Below are 15446 nucleotides of genomic sequence, written 5' to 3' on the forward strand. Positions count from 1 at the left end.
CGTGGATTACTTAGATTGATTTTACCAGTAGCCTCGCATGCAAGGCTGAGAATTTGTTATCTCAATCGGTTTACAGGGGAATAAAGACTGGGTACTTGAGATCATTCGAAGAACATTCATTCTTTTGCGAATAGTACATACATTTTGTTGTTACTTAATATCTAAGTTCCAAAACCATCATATACTACCATCACCAGGCACTTCAGAAGTCCAATGAAGCTCATATTAAATCACAAATGGAGACAGTACAATCATCCTACAATCTACAATTTTCGTGGCTTAAGGCAGGCCAAGTCACAACAATCATCAAGGTATATAAATGATAAGTTAGATTATACTGCTCTCTATATTGAAGCTCTGTGCACTTGTTTGCTTTGCAATCGCTATATACAAATGGACCACGGATCCTACTATCACTGCTGAGTATACACCATCAGAAGTGAAGATCTAGAACTATCTTCCAAAACCAACATGCCCTCGCCAGCAAAAAGAACTTGGAAAGCAAAAACAAAATAAGATAATATGGCCTAGTGCCTTTTCATGTCATTTAAAACGCCTATAACACCAATGCAAAAGAAAACCAAATGTAGAACACAAAGGTCGTAGATCGCTCCTGCAGATCATTATGCTTAATATCTCCTGTATCAACAAAAGAAAAGGAAAATGTATGGTACAGTTCGTCGCAGTCTCCCGGTTCGGAAAAGAGTGAATATGATATTCGGGTATCATTGTGAAATGTCTTCGTTCCTCCTACTTCTTAGCGGCCCAAATGATTGACTTGATTCTAAGCGTGTTAAAAGGGCTGCCGAAGTAAAGTCGTTACTAGCCTCAAAACTTGGTCTAACTCGATCGCACGACGTTCGCAGTCTATCGAAGGAGGGTCGTGGCCTGTCAACGGAGACCCGAGGACCAAGTTGGTCCATCGAACCTCTATGTCTTGTAAAGTCGGTTCCGTCGCTACCGTTTTGACTTCGAGGATTGTGTGTGGTGTTCGTCGGAGCAACTGAAGGAGGGTAAATGGGTCGTTGGTCTTCATCAATGCTCGGATAGTGGATGTGCTTACTCGGCTTCGTGATCTCAGAAGAAGATGCCGATGAACCATCCTTGGACATTGTGTCCATGCGCTCATCGGACTTATCAAGATAATCAAACTTGCCTTGGCGAACTTGCTCGCGGATAATGTCGACGTCGTATGGGAAGTAAACTTTTTGCACAGCCTTGATAGCAAATCGTGGTAAAAGGGCGATGACTACAGAAAGACAGGTGACGGCCCAGAAGGTGGCTTGTGCGAAAATTTGGGCAGCGGCTTTGTAGAAGTAGTCCGACGAGGTGAAAGATGAATAAACGCCAGTCCAAAACCAAACCAAGAGAATACTTATGGTGACAAGAAGGACCATGAGCCAATCCCAACGATAGGTATTGATTAGGATGTATACGTTGATGGCGACGACGGCTGCAGGTGCTACGTAAACTCCAAATCGCTCTCGGTCATCGATGTTTTGGCCGCTTGAAGTAACAAAAGTGCCAGAGTCAAACAAGCAATATGCCATGAAGAAAATTATGACAGATTGGTACAAGCCATCGGCCATGTAAAGCCTGCACTATATTAGTCGTCGATGTCAAAGCGGGATTCATTTATACTTACCAAAACTTCTTTTGAGTCCATTCTTTTCGCTCAATGCCTCGTCTATAGAGCTGGGGAACCGCAAGAGAGACCTTGTCTGAAACATCTTGATCCAAAACACCCATGAAGATGACAGGCACGGATGTAAAAGCCAAGTTGAACAAGAGGATGTAAGTGTAATCGTAAAGATATGTCATGTCGAAGTTGGCGAAGATCTGATACCAGAAAATTGTAAAAGTCCATACGACGTTCTTGTAGAAAAAGTTGGCAATGGTTTCTCCCAATCTGCGATATGACCATCGTCCATGGACCAACACAAGTCGCTGCAAGAAACGGAATTGACCAATAGCATAATCAGAGGACATCACAGCTTGTCTTCCTTCTTCACCAGCAATACCAACTCCAACGTCTGCCTCTTGGATCATAGCAACATCATTTGCGCCATCACCAATAGACAAAGTCATAACGTCCAAACCGCCCTTGACCATTGCCACAACTGCAGCTTTTTGAGCAGGACTGACTCGACAACAGAGAACTGACTTGCACTCTTTACACAAGAGAAGGAATTTTTGTCGCAATGAGTCGTCTAAAACAAGTTTAAGAGAGTCGCCATCAATGACAATAGCATGAGTTGGTGCCGGTGGCTCGTGGTTCTTCTTGGCGGCTTTGAGCTCCGCGTCGGAACCGGTGAGTTTAAAAGCTGCCAAGTGCTTGTCAAGTTCTGCTTCAGCGGTAGAAACCTGTTCATCCTCAATCTTGAAGACAATAAGTTCCATGTCATTGTTGAGTAAGTTGCACGAGAACCCGATGTTGATGGCGGTCTCGACTTTGTCACCAGTAAGAACCCAGAGCTTAATACCGGCTTCGGCGAGAAGTGCGATGGTATCAGGCACGCCCTCTTGCAGTCGATCCTCAATAGCTGTACCTCCAAGAAGGGTGAGATCACGTTCAATCATATCTGATACTGCTTCCAGCTTATCTTCACGGTCCTGGATGGCAGCAGCCGCGATCTCATGCTCGCGGTTCCAATCTTGATATTCTTGCTCACCAAGCTCTCTTTGCGCGATGCAAAGAGTACGTAAACCTTCTCTTGCAAACATCTCCAGATGTTCCGCTGTCGTACGACGCAACTCTGGTTGTTCTCCTCGCTTTAAGCGAGAATATATTATACTATCTGCACCTTTGCAGAAGAGTATGATTCTGTTGTCTGGCATACGGATAATTGCACTCATTCTCTTTCTGGTCGAATTGAATTCGAGTTGATTTAGAACCCTATATTCTCTATCTTCACCTTGAATGTTTAACAAAATACCATTTGGCGAGTTTCCGAGAACAGTGAAACCAACATCACGGGCAGTAGCAACCAATGCTGCTTCATCAGGCGACTGAGCTCTGAATTCAATCTTGGGAGGATCGCCCGGTGTGGTTTCTGAAATAACCGAGTGACAAAGAGCGAGAGCTAACATGAATTGATAATTGGCGTCTTGTTGCTCCTTACCACTTTCACCAGCGAGATCGGTAACGAAATCAGGAGCAATGAAAGTCAGATCATCATCATGGAGGTACGGATTGTCATGAAGTTTTCTAACATCGACCAGCATTTTAGCACGCGCTGCAGCAATCTGCTGTTTAGCCCTTGCACCTTCTTTTTCTACATCAATACCTTGACGCTTTTGCATACCAGCCTGGGCTTCAGTGTATGCTTCTCCGTAGGGAACTCCGTTGATGCTGGCCTTTTTGAATTCCATGACGTTCTGTGTTAAAGTTCCAGTTTTGTCAGAGAAGATATACTCGATCTGTCCCAAATCATCAGAAATATTCCACGATTTAGGCGTACAAGGATAATCGAGTTTGTCGTAATACATTTCGCTGTCGCTGTAGATGAAGAACGCCTGGCAAGTCTTGATAATTTCAATCGTGATGTACAATGAAATTGGTACCAAATTCTGGAAAAGAATAAGAGCAGCCCAAAAAGTGATGAAACCGTCAAGTGCCGGGGTTCCACCAATGGAACCAAATTCGAATAGATCAATGGTATTGTTGCCTTGTCCCCAAATGATACCTTCGACAAGACCAGAAGCGAAACAAATGGTGAAAAGAAGAATGAAATTGTAAACGACATTCCAATTGAGTTCCCGGGCGATGCGTGAGCGTTTACTTGGAGTGATTCCAGAGTTCAACATGATCTTGGTATCAAAACCGGTAAATACGACAACTCCGAGAATCCAATCTGTATTCCTGAGATTGCATCCACGGAGAAGCAAGTTATTAATCGAGATCGGCTCAACCATGTCCTCGCCTGGTCCATCTTTTCCATTGTATTGCGTCCAACGAGCCACACCACTGTATTGGTAAAGATTAGGGTGTGGTGCTTCGCTGTCGATAGTAAACTCCGTTCTTTCACAATCACGAGCGTGTTTAATGCTTCGGCCACTACGAAGAGCATGTCGTACCTTTAAGTTCGTCTCTCCATCCAAATTTTTCGTTTCAACATAGCAAGCTCCGTCGGGGTCAGAGGTAGATAAAATCACAATGTCTGCTGGGATCTGATCGTCGTTGTAGATACGAACGAAATCACCAACTTGCACATTCTTCCAATAATCCTGATGAAATCTGGGTTTTCCAGTTACTGCATTGCTGCGGTTGATCAAACTTCCGAAATTCTTCTCCGCAGGGGCTTTCCCGTTAGCATCATCGTAAGAGAAAGCTGTCGTCGGGCGATCGGGAACATCAAGCTCGCCATCTCGTGGAAGGGGAGAGGGCACTGGTGTCATTTGAATGTCGTCTCGCGCAGCCCTTGACTCGAAAGAGGGTCGAGGCTCGTCCACATCCATAGCACGTTGGGCATACGTCTCTCCGGGTAGCTTTTTGTCTTTCTTCATTTTCTTGAGTGTCCTTACGATCCAACGTGAAGTAGCCTTTTTGATTCTCCTCCATAGTGAAATGTCATCATCGCTGACGTTTACGTTGTTCCAGTCAACAAGGCGATGAACGGGCGAATTATTCAATTCATTGTCGAGAATGGTTCTGCGATAATCTTCGATTCCATCTTTGATAGCTGTAATTGCGACAATAACAATCAAGGGAACAGCGTTGAGACCTGGATTAGATGCACCAAAGATACTAAAGATCTATACGAATCATCAGCCTCACACATGCAGTCTACAAGACCTGAACTTACGGTGAGAATGATCAAAAACAAGAAATACACGTTCGCGATGTTGTGGAATTGAAACCAAATATTCTTCGGTATGAAACTCAAAGGAGTGTATTTTGCAGTTCTGATTTTGTTTCGTTTATAATGCACCAAGGGGTGACCCGACTCGTCGATCGCGTCCCGTGGCAACGGAAGATTAAAGAAAACCTTTCTAGGTCCTTGACCGTCATTATCGTCATCCTCCGCCTGTTCCTCCGCAGCTTCATTTGATTGTTCTTCTTGTATCCTGTCAAGATCCGTTCCCATTGAACTTGCGCCGGCAGAGTCTCTCTTCTCACTACTTTGCGACTTACGCGGATGCAACCGATCCATTATCGATGTTCTCTTCTTATCACTACCTTTGGGGGACACTCTTTGTGTGGCCCATCTCATTCGCCTCGTCCCTGGCTCAGGTGCATCCTCCTCGGGTTCTGCGTACATGTCGACGTCCGGCATGATTGCGATCGTTTGTGATTGGGGCGGAAGCCCAGTTTGAGGCAAGAGCCCGCAGGCAAGGTGAATATGTCCGCCAGTGTTTGAAAGAATTCAGACGTTGAAGTATAATTCGTGAAAGAGACAAGACGATTGAAACAATTGAGACTCGACTAGAACTTTCGAAAGAGACGAAATTAATATCGACGAGCAACGGTAAGAAGTATCGTTATAACAAAGGTCCACACAGTAGAAGGTCTGGTACTTTTAGAATGGTCGCTTATGACAACTTAATTTGGTACCGGAAGAGTCGGCCAGGAGATCGCGAATGGGCGGTAGTTTTTTTTCGATTTTGAATATTTGAACCATGCAAGGTTGTATGGGGCAATTGAAAGATTGTGTGTGAGCAGATTCCCCAAGAGGCAAATAGTTCGAATTGAAGAGATGGTGAAGTTTCGAGGAAAGGGTGGTAATTGTTGATGTTGAGAGGAAAGAAAGGAAGAGGGACGGAGTCTACGGTTTGAGTTGGGTTTGAGCAAGTGAATGAAATGCTCTGGAAGTTCCGGGGGGGGTAAGAGGAGTTCGTAAAATGCTTATTGAGCAACAGCTAAAGAACAAATGAGAAGTAGTAGCAAACGCCACATGAAACCGACGAAATTCGGAGCGCGGATGATGGATTTGTGGAGAGGCGATTGATATAATAGATGGTAGTAAATAGTAGTATGTGAGACTAGAATCGTACATACATCATATCACGCATTTTCCATGCTTCACGAAAGTCAAAAAGTAGGTAGCTAGGGATAAGAAAGAAAGGTTGATTATGGCGGATGGAAAAGAATACGGAGAAGAAGGAGAGAAGGAGAGATGAATCGAAATTGCTTGGGCTTGGATAGGCCAGAGTAGAGTAGCCTCGAGGGAAAATGGAAAATGGAAAATGGTCAATGGTAAAAGAAAGGATTCCCGCAAAACAAATGATTTGATTTGTCCTCCTCTTAGATGGTTGTTATTAAGAGAGCAAGGGAGTGTCTGAATGCTGCAAGTAGATACTCCGTAGAGAGATAGATAGTACCTAGGCACTTCGTACGTACCGTAATCCACGGAATCCAGCACAAATCGTAAATTCCGTAGATACTTAGGTAGGCAAAAGACACCTCATTCTCAGCTGTCGCATGGGATTGAGAAGAGGAGGGAAATATCAAAAATGCTCATCCTCATGCTCACTGACTGATTGATTCATGCCCATCCATCCACATCGTCCCTGTACCGCCTCACAATTTTTCCAGAGGGCTGAAATTTCCAAAGATTCTTGGGAGGCACACTGGCTCGAGACTGGCTGGGAGGGTCCGAGGGTGCGAGGGTGCTCCAGAAACCCAGGATTCACATTTACGCCAATCATATTTGAGAAACAAAGTTCAGGGGTTAACCTTCAATATATCAACAAACAGTTGTTCTGGAAAGGAGGGAGTTGTCCATGCTGGCCATGTAAGATCTTGCTCTATTTTACTGTGCTGAGCTTTGTCATTGATGAATTTGTCGGGGGAGGGGGAGGGGAAGGGACTTTTGGATGTATCACTGCATGTTGCATGTCGATGTACAGGACATTCTATCTAGATACCTAGTAGGTACCTAGGTATTCTGGATGAATGTATTACAAGATTAGATCCGGAGTTTGTACTCGAGCATTGTCGAGTGTCTCCTCTGTAGACTGTAAGGACCAGGTATATCTAGGATGTACCTTACCCGACATATTCCTTTTGGGTGGAAATAATTGGATAAATACCAAGAAGACCAAGAGAAAAAGAAGAAATTGACACATGTAAGCATACGGTATCACTTAGAAGTTAGATAATAACATAACAGTAAGCATTTCATAAAATGGCTGGGGCTGGAGTCGAGTGGAAATCTCGGCCGAACAAAGGATCTCGATTTCTTGAAGGGAGGAAGGAGATTCGGAGAAAAGCTCTCGGATATTATATCTGACCGTGAGCAGTTGGGAGACGTCTCATTATGAATACCGCTACCTACCTAGGTACAGTGCACTTGATCATTTGCATAAAGGAGAAAGGGTCAGAGATGTATTGCTCAAATTAATGTCTATATAACTTTCACTTGACCTAGGGACCATTTTATCAATCTGCTCCATCAACAAAACGCCAAACAATTTATTCGTTATGTATCGATATTTCAATCAAAGTACTGAACCAGGCTGGCCGCTGGTGGTGGCTGGGCTGGATCTTTCTCATAACTCCGTACTCCGTACGATAGATCCCTCTTTACTCTTGATTAGCCGAATGGATAAAGCCTTACCTAGGTACATACATTGATCATCTACCTCACTTCATTCATCCCTTTTTTTATAGCTATCCGAAACCAGCTATCGATACTACGGAGGTTGGATGGGTAAGTAATGTAAAATGCACCTAAATGTGTCCCCACTTTTGGCCCTTGGACCAATAGAATCACGTCGCTGGTTGAAAATTTATATGATGAACTCCAGGTGGTAAAAGTATTGTAAAAGTCACGTTTTATCTACGATTTATTCAAAATCACTAATTTCTTATTGAATATTGATTCGAAATTCTATCTAGAATCTATTTAAAACCTATCAGAAGCTTCAAATACTTCAAATACTAAAAAACTATTAGAATTGATAAAAAGCAAGTAAAAGCTTTAAAGACTGAATTTTGGGGGGAACAGCTCAATATCTATTCGAATCGCTTAAAGCAGCAGCAAAATCTATAAAAACAGCAAGATTTTAGTAAAAGTGGGGTTTACATTAATTACCCTTCCAACCTTCGTAGGTAGGTACCACTCGGGGTTTAAACAGAGCGAGATGCATGCATTATGTGAATTGTGAAGAAAGGACAATCTGCATGATAGAAAAAGACGGACTGCTAAGGTACTGCTAAGGTATCATTTATTAACCTTTTTAATCTTCAGAGAGGGGTAGTATGTATGTATCATCAGCCGATATCAATAATGATCAACGCCCTACCTGAACTGCAATACTCTCTCATCTCTTTTCTCACGTATGTATGTATGTACCTTTGAGGCGAAGGTAATTGCTGCTTACCTACTTGTGATAATATTAGCATGCATAAAAAGATGATTCCTCCAAAATCCAGCGCGAGGCTTAGACTCTCTCTGAGCAGGATGGCCAACATCCGGACCGGACCATCAAAAAATTGTACATATGGACGTTTGACATCTGCATCAAATTGGAAGTAAAACGGAAGCGCAGGGACTTTTAGATCCGCGGTGGAGCAGGGACCGGATTTAACCATGGAGCCAAGCAGCCAAGGTAGTTGATCTTTTGATGGTGGACTCGTGGAGTATGCAGGACGGTACTGCACTGCACTCTCAAGATTGACAATTTGACACATCCTCATCAAATAAATCTCAAAAAATTCATCTTTTTAATGAAGATCTCTACAATCCGATCGCTCGCCGCCCAGAATTTTAATCACAAGTAGAATTGAAGTACAAGTAGTCGTCAAATAGTTTCATCTAAATTGGATGGCTGTCGATCGCAACGTGAATGCCGCCCCGGCGCTTACCTAATACCCAAAATAGAAACACCAAAATTGAAGTGATCCAGAATTCGTCATCCCGTGATGTTCGTGTCTACAAGCATTATCAATTACGCGACACAGACGCGACTCTCAACTCATCGAAATCTGAAAGATTGTTATGCACGTTTGACAAGAAGATTCTCATGGATTGAATAAAGCAACTAGGGCTACGTGTTTCCATATCTGCTATAATATCTGAACGTGCTAGTTGGTCATGTCTTCAAAGAAGGGTAAAACTAATGGAAACATTCGCCAATTTTTCAAGCCGACACAACAGGCTTCCACATCGGCATCTACCCCTCTATCCACAACCTCGCGCAACAATGATCAGATAACATCCGGATCTTCACTTTCCACAAACCCTCAGCCAACAGGTCTAGTCTCAAGTGCTACTATGGAACCTATGTCTTCTCCACAATCATCTTCTTCGCCATCTTCTCCACAATCCACCTCCTCTTTATCAACTCCACCGGTAAACATTCCGCAGTCCTCTTCCAATATCTCGAATGGCGTTGTTCCATGCTCAGACGACGAAGGCGATTCTGATAGTTCTTTGGAAGATCTCAACGTTATCTTCAAGACAAATCGTACAGCGCCAATCGCGACATCTTCCACGCTAGCCCCAGTATCCCCCAGGGCCTCCAGATTTAGAAATGACCCATTCTCAAGTGCCAAGCGTTCTCCATTAGCTCTTAGAACAACACCATACAAATTTGATCTGAAACATCTCATGGGAACTGCGGTGGCCGATAGAGCGCTCGAGGAAAAAGAAAGAAGGCTGAAAGAAATAGCTCAGGAAGATACGGAGATGGGAGATGATGAACCTACCGCATTCAACGATGATATTCATGGCGGCATCCTACGAAAGTTGAATGAGGAGAAAGAAGATGGCGGTGGGAAGGATATTCAGAAAGTCTTAAAGGCTGTTAAGAGAACAGAAGCTGGAAATGTTGGCAGTCGATGGTACTTTTTCGAAACGGGAGAAACTCCCCCGATCAAGAGGAAACCATTTCCAACCTCTTCGTTGCCGAAAAATTGGAAGAATGATCTCGCCGAGCCTCAGATCAGACATCAAACATTTGTATCGGGGTTCGCGGAGAATATGATTGCGTATCGAAAGAAGTTGCCCGATGAGATCATCCAATGGATTCTAGATGACTTCTGTTTGGAAGAACAGAATGATCTTCGAAATGCCTATTCTTCTGTTTTGGCAGTATCACGAAAACAAGTTCACCGACTGGTCACTCCTATGGTCATTAGGAAGATGTTCAAATCTATCGGTGCTACGAATACGGCGATTGCTCTATCTGAAAAAGTGGTACCACGTCTAGAGATATCAGATGCATATTCAAATCATCCTTGGTCAAAAGTCCGAGCTTTGATCGGTCTCTTAAATCTAATAGCCAAGTATCTCCAACAAGAAACGAGACTGGAAGTTATATGTATACTCTTGAGACTGGGCATAGATCCAGCCTTACTAGAAAGAGTTGATCTCTTATCACAAGTACAGACAACACTGCACAATCTATGTCTCTGGATTGATCCCGATGTCTGGGAAGAATCCGTAAGTCTCCTCTCAGGCCTCAAACTCCAGTCCCACACATAAATAAACTAATCGCCCCCCCCCAATAGTCCCAAACAGTCTGCGCCACCCTCTTCAACACCGTCGAACTCGCCTCTCTTCGTCTCGGCATAGTAAATTCCATCCCCCCCATCCGCTCCTCCAAACTTCACGAACTCCGTCGTCGCCTAGCCCTAACTTTCTTCTTCTCCTCTCTCCCCGTATCCCTCTCTCCACCCCAAAGATCCCTCTCCATCCGCTCCATCATCCAGCGTCTCAACGATCCCCCCTTCCAGATAACTCGTACTACCGATTATCCCGAGCTCTCGGCCCTAATTCTCCTCCTAGACATTGGTATTGACGATGGACGAGCCGAAGATCTAGATCTGACAGATGAAGATACAGAGATACAGTTTAATAAAGACGTAGATGAGTTGACAGATCGATTTGCTAATTTCGGCATCATGGCTTCGGGTGCCGCTCATATCTCAAAGGTGGAAACAAGTGGGATTTTAAATTTAGTGGAGAGGAGAATAGAACATACGGTGAGGACTAGGCGGAAACCGAAAAACATGTTTTATGAAGAGACGAAGAAATATTATGAACAGGGAGAATCTCTGGAGGGAATGCAAAAGGGCATGTCTAATTTTGTGAAGCAGGCAAAATAGATTGAGTGCTGCGCTCAAGATATGCGAGTCACGCCTGGAGTAGGTCGTATTGATTTGTATATTTCAAGACCAAACATTCTGTATGCAATCTTAATGATATTGATGTTAATGTATCATACACGCTCTACCGACAAAACCTGCAATATTGTATAATTGGAATGTGCAAAGCTCCTTCGTACCTCCTTTCCATCCTTGAGACTCTCAAAACACAACGCTCATCATCCACCAAACAACTAATCGTAGAATTTCCGGTTAACGTTAGGACCAAATAATGTGGTTCGGACAGAGGGTAATGCGTTATCCTGGAGCAACTTCAGACGCTCCTCAAAAGTATTGTTGATATCGATCTTGCCTCCTCCACCAATAATGGACAAACCACCAGCACTATCCGAACGTTAGCTTCCAACCTCGTTACACTTAAAACTCGAGAAACCTACGATTCTTCGGGCAAAGGGTTCTTCTCATCTATACTCGCGGTCACATCCTTCTTCATCTTCTCCTTGTACACCTTCTGCGCCTCCTCAATTGCCTTCTTGATCTGGTCATAATCTTGTTTTCTCCCTCTAACCTGCAATTTTCCCTCGTTCAATGCATACATGCCCTCCAACAAGAGATTCTTCAAGATCTCCGTGTATTTGCCCTTATCATTCGTAGCTTCCTTGAGTCTTCCTTGCGCCTGTTCAAAGATCCCATCGAGGAGTTCCTGGCGGGCGGATAGAACCTTGAGACGAGTCTTGTTTGCGACGGTCGATTGAGTGATTTGTTGGGACATACGGGCGGTCTTGAATTTCTTCTCATATTGCGTGTCGATGGAGGAAGTTTCTTGACGGACGAGCTTAGATTTTTCAATGGCGAATTCCTGTTTGGGTATGTTAGGGGGAAGGCAGATGGAAAATGGGTTGTTGGTGGAGACGTATCATTTGCTTTGAGTTCGATTTCGCGACCCTTTTCCATGGCTTCTTGTTTGATGAACGCCGTCATCTTCTTCAACTCCTGTTTTCACATTGCGTTAATGCCGGTTCTGGGGATGGGACGCCTCGGGGAGAGGAAGGGAAGCCGTACCTGCGACACCTAGATATAACATTAGCATGGGATTTTGAGGCTGGAGTGATTGCTGGATATAGCTTCACTTACCTGGTCATCCGAAAGAGCGTGCGACATGATGGGCGATTGGTAGATGTGAAAGTACTGGGAAAGATTGCGTGGAATCGAGAGATGTGGAAAGGTTGATATTCGTTGGAAACGTTGGAGCTTCAACAGCAACAACAAGGTTGGGGATTAACAACCTGGGATAGCTCCAAGGTCCAGAAGCGATAAGGGAAGCGACGTCCCGATTAATGATCATGTGATACTGTGGCGTTTACGTATTCTCGAAGTATACTTGTCTGAACGGTGAGGAATGTTCCTTGACTCGTGGGAAATGAATAATTTATGCCAAATTTCTTTCTATTTCATCTGAAACTCGTTGTTCGCACTGTCACATTTGCAGAATTATATTTGTTGTGATTCATTGAGAGCGGTTGTTCTTGGAGTAATTTGCATCGCGACTCAGGATATCGAACTTGCGATCGTTATACATACCCCCGAGATCTGGTGGACATCGCATATGACTTAATGTTGACCGCGTGTTGGAACAATCACTTTACACACACAGTCTCTCTCAAACTTAATTATTACACCATATAATCTCTTTCTCGGACAGAGGACGGTACTTTACCATACCAAATGAAGCTTTGCAATACATCGTAATGGGACAGCTCGGCGACCTATCGCCTGGGGGAAGTGTGGCTGTAAGTCAAAGTCTCTCGTCCTGGAAATGAAATGGTTCAAAGATTCGTTGCACAGCTATCTAACTACCATTTTTACACATTGTCAGATTGGGATATTAGTAGGACTTATATCCACGAGTGTCCAAAGTCTCGGTTTAACCCTCCAACGCAAATCACATATTCTAGAAGATGAGAAAGGGGCACAGCATGTTCGACGACCGCCTTATAGAAGGAGAAGATGGCAGCTGGGCATGGGCATGTTTATCATATCGAATCTTGTGGGCAGTACGATCCAAATAACAACTTTACCTCTACCTGTATTGTCAACTCTACAAGCCTCGGGTCTGGTCTTTAATTCTATTTGCGCAACTTTGATACTGGGAGAACCATTTACAAAATGGTCTCTAGGGGGAACATTATTGGTTTCGACAGGAGCGATTCTGATTGCTATATTTGGGGCTATTCCAGAGCCGGCTCATTCGCTGGATCAACTACTATTACTTCTCGGACGACGAACCTTTGTTATTTGGATGATAATGCAGACTTTATTGGTTGCGGGAATAGTCGCTCTGGCATGGTTTCTGGGGAGGGTTCCAAGAATTTCTGCAAGTCCTCGAATCCGACTCCTCAGAGGATTGGCATATGGATGTATTAGTGGAGTATTGTCAGCCCACTCTTTATTGGTAGCCAAATCAGCAGTCGAACTGTTGGTCCGAACGATTATTGATCGACATAACCAATTCGATCGATGGCAATCATGGGCTATTCTTTTCGGTCTCGTCTTCCTGGCTCTCACACAACTATACTTCCTGCATCGGGGTCTCAAATTAGTATCTACCAGTGTGCTATATCCACTGGTATTTTGCATCTATAACATCATAGCCATTCTCGATGGCCTCATATATTTCAAACAGACTGATCGACTACCTGCCCTACACGCAGGGCTGATTGCTCTCGGAACGGCCATTCTACTATCTGGCGTCCTAGCTCTCTCTTGGCGCCTCAACGAAGAACAAACTCAACCAGCTGTAGCCCAAAGTGCGCTCGCCCCCGGCCTCGGCCTCGTCGAAGATACTGACAACGATTCTTCAGAATCCTATACTGCAGATGAAGAAGCTGCCATCACAAATGAACATCAAGCTCTGCTAAGCGACGAGCCCATGACTCCGACCACTAAACTTGATACGATTATTGGGGCAACAAGACATGTAAGGAAAGCAGTTCGTCTTTCAGAAGTAGATGAGATTTGGGGTGAATTAGAAGATGATGATGCGAAATCTACGCCTACAAGACCAAGGGCGAAGAGACCAAACTTTGCATCGACATTCCCTAGAACCTCGAATTATGATGAAGAAGCGGGAATGGACTCGCCTATTCCGGATGAAAATACATCACTTCTTCAGCGGGAAGTATCTTTTTATCGTAGAAAAAGAAGACGTTCAACGGGTTTCCCAGGCTTTGCAGCTCGTCCTACACCAAGGAAACGCCGTTCTATGAGATCAGAAAGTCAAGATGCGACAGGTGGGTGGTGGAAGATGAAATGGTGGAGAGACAGAGATGGGAGTAATGGGAAAGGCCCTCCTCCTTCTGGTGGTGATGGGGGTGCGGGTACGGGATTGGGAATCGGTGGGATAGGTGGGTCGGACGCTGGTCCTTCAGGAACTGGGACGAGTAGTTAGGGATACGTATACCTTATATATGAATATTGCTTTTTTACTTTCTTATTTTATCTTCTCTTTTAAACTTGAGATTTGAAGGTTTCCTTCTGTCTAGGCTATTAGGGATGAATTAACGAGTACGAAAGATTGGGTGTTGGCTGTTATTGTACATTGATTGATTGATTGTTTTTATGAAGCTTTTCCTTTCTACTCTTTTCTGGCTCTGCTTTTGCTTTTTTTTTGCCTTTCCCTTTTCTCTTTTATTTCCTGCTGTGGCGGAAGAAACGAATGAACGAATGAACGAACGAAAGAATGAAAGAATGGATGGCGTTTAGAGGAATCACAAGCATGCTAGGTATATATGGGAGCGCTGGCATTGATATTACAGTTTGATGAGGTATAAGGCATAGGCATAGGCATAGGTATAGGCATGGATATAGGATAGGTACAGGTATAAGGAGCAGCGAGGTATCAGAAGCGAAGATTGGGGAGGGGGGTGGTTGGGTGGTTGGTTAGCTTGTGGGATGATATACTATACTGTGTGTGTGTGTGTTATATATACTATACTATTTGTCTAGAGCTATGGAGATGAATCGTGGGGAAGAGCTGTAGGGAAGGGGGGGAGAAAGGAAGGAAGGAGGAGGAAAAATTGAAAATTGAAAATTGAGATTAGGAATGGGAATGGGAATGAGAATGGGGATAGGGATATGGATAGGGAATGAGGAGTCAAGAAGGGGGATGGAGAGAGAAGAAGGATAATTAATCATAACAGAACAGAACATAGCATAACATAACATAGCATAGATCACAAAGACAAATATGAATATAAAATTGGATATAAAATTGGATCAACCTCCTTTTTATTCTGTTAATCTGTTTGTTTACTAGTACTGTGCTGTCGCTAGGATTACATCTATACTTATATATATATACATATACACATGAATATACACATGAATATACACA

At 43.8% G+C, this 15446-nt stretch overlaps 4 protein-coding genes across 4 annotated transcripts; 2 read left to right on the top strand and 2 right to left on the bottom strand.

Annotated features, from left to right (window-relative positions):
• Window positions 1–201: 201 nt before the first annotated feature.
• Window positions 202–6447, bottom strand: EAE98_008765 (uncharacterized protein). Its single transcript, XM_038956388.1, has 3 exons — window positions 4806–6447; window positions 1646–4755; window positions 202–1596 (listed from the first exon to the last, which is right to left on the bottom strand). The coding sequence occupies exons 1-3, from the start codon at window positions 5274–5276 to the stop codon at window positions 726–728; spliced, it is 4452 nt and encodes a 1483-aa protein (XP_038807100.1). The 5' UTR covers window positions 5277–6447; the 3' UTR covers window positions 202–725.
• A 2591-nt stretch (window positions 6448–9038) lies between these two features.
• On the top strand, window positions 9039–11053 carry EAE98_008766 (uncharacterized protein; the record flags this gene model as incomplete). The annotated part of the gene is made up of 2 exons (XM_038956389.1): window positions 9039–10388; window positions 10457–11053. The coding sequence occupies 2 exons, from the start codon at window positions 9039–9041 to the stop codon at window positions 11051–11053; spliced, it is 1947 nt and encodes a 648-aa protein (XP_038807101.1).
• Window positions 11054–11286: 233 nt separating this feature from the next.
• On the bottom strand, window positions 11287–12214 carry EAE98_008767 (uncharacterized protein; the record flags this gene model as incomplete). The annotated part of the gene is made up of 4 exons (XM_038956390.1): window positions 11287–11437; window positions 11491–11912; window positions 12116–12124; window positions 12188–12214. 4 exons carry the CDS (start codon window positions 12212–12214, stop codon window positions 11287–11289), a joined length of 609 nt encoding a protein of 202 aa, XP_038807102.1.
• Window positions 12192–14966, top strand: EAE98_008768 (uncharacterized protein). The gene is made up of 2 exons (XM_038956391.1): window positions 12192–12843; window positions 12930–14966. Exons 1-2 carry the CDS (start codon window positions 12802–12804, stop codon window positions 14499–14501), a joined length of 1614 nt encoding a protein of 537 aa, XP_038807103.1. The 5' UTR covers window positions 12192–12801; the 3' UTR covers window positions 14502–14966.
• The last annotated feature ends 480 nt before the right edge of the window (window positions 14967–15446 follow it).

The sequence above is a fragment of the Botrytis deweyae genome (assembly GCF_014898535.1).
Source record: "Botrytis deweyae strain B1 chromosome Unknown BDEW_024, whole genome shotgun sequence".
Taxonomy (NCBI): domain Eukaryota; kingdom Fungi; phylum Ascomycota; class Leotiomycetes; order Helotiales; family Sclerotiniaceae; genus Botrytis; species Botrytis deweyae.

Bases quoted from the DNA above. Each gene is read 5' to 3' on its own strand.
- EAE98_008765 (XM_038956388.1), bottom strand. From the start codon at position 5,276: ATGCCGGACGTCGACATGTACGCAGAACCCGAGGAGGATGCACCTGAG. The intron at 4,756-4,805 runs GTAAGTTCAGGT...TGATTCGTATAG, and splicing joins TGTTTTTGATCATTCTCACC to ATCTTTAGTATCTTTGGTGC. The intron at 1,597-1,645 runs GTAAGTATAAAT...AATATAGTGCAG, and splicing joins TGGACTCAAAAGAAGTTTTG to GCTTTACATGGCCGATGGCT.
- EAE98_008768 (XM_038956391.1), top strand. From the start codon at position 12,802: ATGGGACAGCTCGGCGACCTATCGCCTGGGGGAAGTGTGGCT. The intron at 12,844-12,929 runs GTAAGTCAAAGT...ACACATTGTCAG, and splicing joins CGCCTGGGGGAAGTGTGGCT to ATTGGGATATTAGTAGGACT.